This window comes from Apium graveolens, chromosome 5 (genome assembly GCF_009905375.1).
Source record: "Apium graveolens cultivar Ventura chromosome 5, ASM990537v1, whole genome shotgun sequence".
In the NCBI taxonomy this organism is placed as follows: Eukaryota; Viridiplantae; Streptophyta; class Magnoliopsida; order Apiales; family Apiaceae; genus Apium; species Apium graveolens.
In genome coordinates this window covers 24,743,304-24,748,175 of record NC_133651.1, presented here as the reverse complement: position 1 = coordinate 24,748,175, position 4,872 = coordinate 24,743,304, and the positions used below count along the sequence as shown (strand labels likewise).

General features: G+C 35.2%; 1 protein-coding gene across 1 annotated transcript; it reads right to left on the bottom strand.

Moving 5' to 3' along the window:
* Positions 1–601: 601 nt before the first annotated feature.
* LOC141723687 (U-box domain-containing protein 19-like) lies at positions 602–3,009 on the bottom strand. The gene has a single exon (XM_074525548.1). The coding sequence runs from the start codon at positions 2,903–2,905 to the stop codon at positions 845–847; it is 2,061 nt and encodes a 686-aa protein (XP_074381649.1). The 5' UTR covers positions 2,906–3,009; the 3' UTR covers positions 602–844.
* Between the last annotated feature and the right edge of the window lie 1,863 nt (positions 3,010–4,872).

Genomic DNA, 4,872 nt, shown 5'->3' with positions numbered 1-4,872 from the left:
ATACATATATATAAGAATGTAAGTGTTTTGGGCGCATGTTTATAAAATATATATAGGAGAGTGATTGTGTTTGTGAGAGAGAGATATGCTTGGGTAGAGAGATTCAGAGAGAGAGAAAGAGAAATGGGGAAGGGAGGTGGATTTTTCATGAAGATGGTTGTGAGTGTGAGTCTGGAGGCTGCGACAGAGGGTGTCCCCGATAGTGTGTTACTTTCATCTCAATTTTGTATTATTTTATTTTATTTGATTTTTGAATAATTTCCAAATTGCCAAGCATAGAGCCCGGACCTTAACTAACACAATCGATTTAAAGAACCAAGTTCTATTAATTACCAAACAATATCATGAAATTCAAAATCCTGAATTTCAATTTTAGAAATTGAATTCCTGAATTTAAAATAAATTATGCTTATTTTATTCCCGTACACATTCATTTTTCACGGCGAAAGTTGGTTCCAAAGGCCGGCTCAAGATTCTCACCCAAAAAATGACCAAAAAATCTTAATGTGAATGTTTTTGTGTCCAGAACACCAGTTTTCTATATATGTGTTTTCTATGCACAAAGGATCTATAACGCTAAAGAATATTAACACAAGTTCACTAAACATGAATAAGTTGCTTTTGCATTCTGCTATCCAATGTTTTATTTATAAGCCAAGCCAACTCAAATACAAATGTTTGATTATTACCATTACAGTATGTATCTATCTATATACAAGTGTGTTTGTCTAAACTAAATACAAAAAACTGCCCTGGCACTAGAACTTAGCTCGTGAAAAAACTGAGCTAAGATCACAAGAATCATGGATACTCTATCAAGTTGTGGAATATATTTATAACCCCTTCACTGCACATGAATGGACTGCTCGTGAACTTGGCGATTGATCAATTGAGAAGTGCTTGTCTCGTGGAACTTATGAATGATGTTGATGATCATACGAGCTTTCTTGTTGGAATGAGAGGTGCCATCAACATCGCTAAGGAGTGAATAGAGTGCAGTCATGAGGCCAGGGTCTTTTGCCAATACACCAATTACCTCTGCTCCACAATGGTGACATAAAGACAGCAAGATTGAAGCGCAGTACTCCTTCCCTGACCGCGAAGCCAAATTCTTGAAAATCCTTAATATAACGGATAAGGCAGAAGCTTGAACAATCGTGGTTGATCCTTCAGAACTCTCTGAAAGTTTTGCAAAAATTGCTAATGAATCTGTTATAATATCTTTCTTATCTGAAGTAGCCAATACATTAGTCAGTACTTGAACAGTACCAGCTGCAAGAACTCTGTGATGGTTTCGAGGGTATAAAAGAAGCCCAAAAATTGCCACCACTGCATTCTTCTTCCCACAATTGGTCCCCTCTTTGATCAGATCAACCAAAGCTGGGATTGCCAGAGTTGTTTCTCCCAACAATTTCCTATATTTGTCAACTGATGACAGATAAAATATGGTCGCAGCTGCTGTTTGTCGCGCTTCCAACTTAAGCCCATTTTTCAAAACATTAACAATCAAGTTAAGGCCTTCATTCTCAATGACTTGTTTCTTGCCTTTGGAATGTTTTGATAGCTTCAATATAGCTGAAATTGCATTCTCCTGCGTGAGCGAATCAGTTGAAGCAAGTAGCATCAGTAGAGGTGGAAGTGTGCCTGCTTCAATCAAGCAGTATCTATTGAAAATGCTCGATTTTCCTAATAAACGGACCTCATGGGCTGCTTTCATCTTCTGCTCATTTGTGCCATTACTAAGCCTGTTGGCTAGGAATCCAGATAGAAACCTGATTGCTTCCGCAGCAGCTGGGCTACCTGGAAGAATAGTCCTAGATATATCACTATTCTTCTTTTTTGTCTTTGCCATTGAAACCCCATGATCAGCACAAAACTGTTGGATAATTTTTCTAAGACTTGAATTAGCCACCAACTCTGTGTTTTTCAGCTTTTCTCCTGTTTTCGGACAAATGAGGTTCCCTGACTTGAACCATTTTAGTATAGAAGCTCTATCATAAGTCTGACCAGTAGACACTGTCACAGGATCAGTCATCAACTCCAGAGAAATCGGACATCGAAAATCTTCAAGATTCAAGAAACTAACCACTTCCACTTCCAAATTACCTCTCCCATCTACCTGTCCACCTTCTCGAAAATCCGAATTCTCAAAGATAACTCCCCTACAATACCTCATAAGCCCAGCTAAACTACTAAGCAAAGGCATCTCCCTTTCATTATTATCCAAACACATCAAACCAATCAATTCCTCCAAGAACTTAACCTCCTTATGACACTCACCCCAGCTTTTTATTCCCAAATAATCAAGAACTCCCTTGATCATCCCCTGATCAGGCTCAAATTTATTCTCAAACTGATTAATTATCACAATCACCTTCTTCATAGCCTGATCATCATCAAAATCAAGCTCCAACTTAACTCTCCTAGCCTGATTAGCTACTAATCCAACTAACTCCTTAACCTCACTCGAAACACGAATCGAATTCAACTCAAGAACATCTAGAGCTGTAGCTACTGTTCTAACTAAAACCGAGAACTGACTTGCTACAAAATGAGCCTTCATTAAAATCCAAATTCTCGCACCTTCTCGTGTAATATCTTGTAACAAGAATAAAATTCTTTGAAAAGTGAGGTGAAGCTCGGAGAAACAAAGAGTTATTGACTCGGGTAAAACAATTCTTGATTCTTGAAGCTCTTCCAAGAACATTAATAAAATTCCCACTTGTCGAATTGTTTGTTTCGAATTTTTTCTTTGAGTGGCTAAAAATTTCGAATGAAAATTTGAAATTTTTCGAGACAGAGTGACTAATGACTCCAAAAGAGTCCTCGGAGAAATGTTCTCACAAGGATGAATCGCCGGAAAATTTAATATCCGGCGATCATTGTGATCAAAGAATTGAATCATTAAAAGTGTGAGTGCAAGTAGAAAAATATTGTGTGTTTTATGTTTTTGTGTCGAGTATGAAACTAAGAAGCAGTTGGGCTATCTATCTATCTATAAGTAGAACAACTTTAACATGAGTACTGAGATCATTAAGGACACATGGCGTTAAAATATAAAAGATTTTGATATGCAAACGTGTAAGTAAAGGGATGGCTGCGGCATGGTACTTGCTGTCACGGAAACCGTGTGACACGTGTTGGGTTTCAGTTAGCTTACGTTCGTTCCTAGTTGTTTCCAAATTTGAAGATTAGTGGGCTTCTTAGGGAAACAAATAAGGGGGATTAAGGATAATCATAGGTTTGTGGGTCCCACCTTGCCGACTATGAGTACGCGTGGATGTCAACCGGGATTTGACGTGTTTTGGGCAAATACTAGCTTTGGACTTTGAATGGCTATTTTTTTAATGTAATAAATTATGGTTTTCTTTTTTAAGTCAATTGTCCGTTAATTTTTTTAGAAAAATCAAAGTTATTATAAGATAATATATGTCTGCTCTCTTTTTTTCACTTGCAAAAAATACTATACTAATTTCAATAAATCATAATTATTTTAAATAATTGTGGTCGGCTACAATCCTTCAGTTGCGGTACACATTTTAAATTATTATTTTAGAAAATTCAAGACACTCCTGGATTAAAATCGAGGCTTTATTTCAAAAAAAAAAATTCGAGACTTCAATTTTTCCTCTTTCTCTTGTTAATTTTCTAAATAATTAGAGAGTATTTTTGCAGATAAATCTCCACAAAAGATAAATTATAATATAAGATTGTAGGGCCAAAAAAGAATATGACTCAACTATAATAGGGATAGAAATAGAATTTTAGATACAGGCCCAAGAAGGCTTAATTATAAAAGGGAAGCCTATTAAGAACTCTCTGTAAATAAAAAGCTATTGTTTCACTTATAAAAGATTGGAAAAATAAGTATCAATAAACAGAAGTTGTCATGTGGCGCCCATCTAATTTATAAAAATAATAATATTGCAGGGTTAGCAATATGATATGAATAGTATTACGTATCATAATTATATTTTATTAAATAACGTAAATGGTAAGTGATAAATTTTAATTGGTGAGCTCATATATATATACACGTATGTTCTTATATTATTGTTAAAAAAATTATTATTTACATACTGTCACATCATATTTGGAAAAAAAATAGATTTTTTTTTCAAAAACTTTGCATTTTTGTATATAATATTGATATCTAAATATTTACAACCCGAAAAATGTGGAGGAAGGCGGGAACCAATTTTGGGATGTACTCATTCGGAGATATATTCATGCATGCATGTATCCGCAAAATTATCAGGATTTTTATGCAAAAACAAAATTGCATTTTCCAAATAACTGTATAGCAAATGCTAAATGCAATGCATTTCGAGAATGTTACAAAGATACATGTCCCCTGCTCCCAAGCTAGTAAGTAGACAAAGAAATCGTAATCCGGACGCATCTTGAACATTACACGTACTCACATACACACACCTGTATGAATTTAATTGTGGAAAATATCATACAGAATTAGTCAAATGCCTCGGAAATTAGGATATGCAGCAAAATTAATAGACGGGGGACATATCATTTCTACCATACAGGAATATTCAATTCAAATATTAATGAAAACAAAAAGGAAAAAGGAGTTGGACAAATAGTTTTGTGACAAATCAAACGCGCCTCATCCCACCTTTTCTAACTTGCTACGTATTTCTTTTTTCTTTTGTCTTTATTTCACTTAAATTATTTCATTATTTAAACAATTGCACTCAGTATCCCTTCTTCAGTCGTAGCAATTTGTTGAGAAGATGGGAGCCGAATAGATATTGTGCCATAATTTAATATTCAGTACAATATTTATCAACAATATAATGTACACGTACGTCACAGTGGGCATGGTTTAAGACGGTGACGGATAGGGCTGCACAG

Excerpts from the sequence above, each read along its gene's own strand:
- LOC141723687 (XM_074525548.1), bottom strand. The coding sequence starts at position 2,905 with ATGATTCAATTCTTTGATCACAATGATCGCCGGATATTAAATTTTCCG.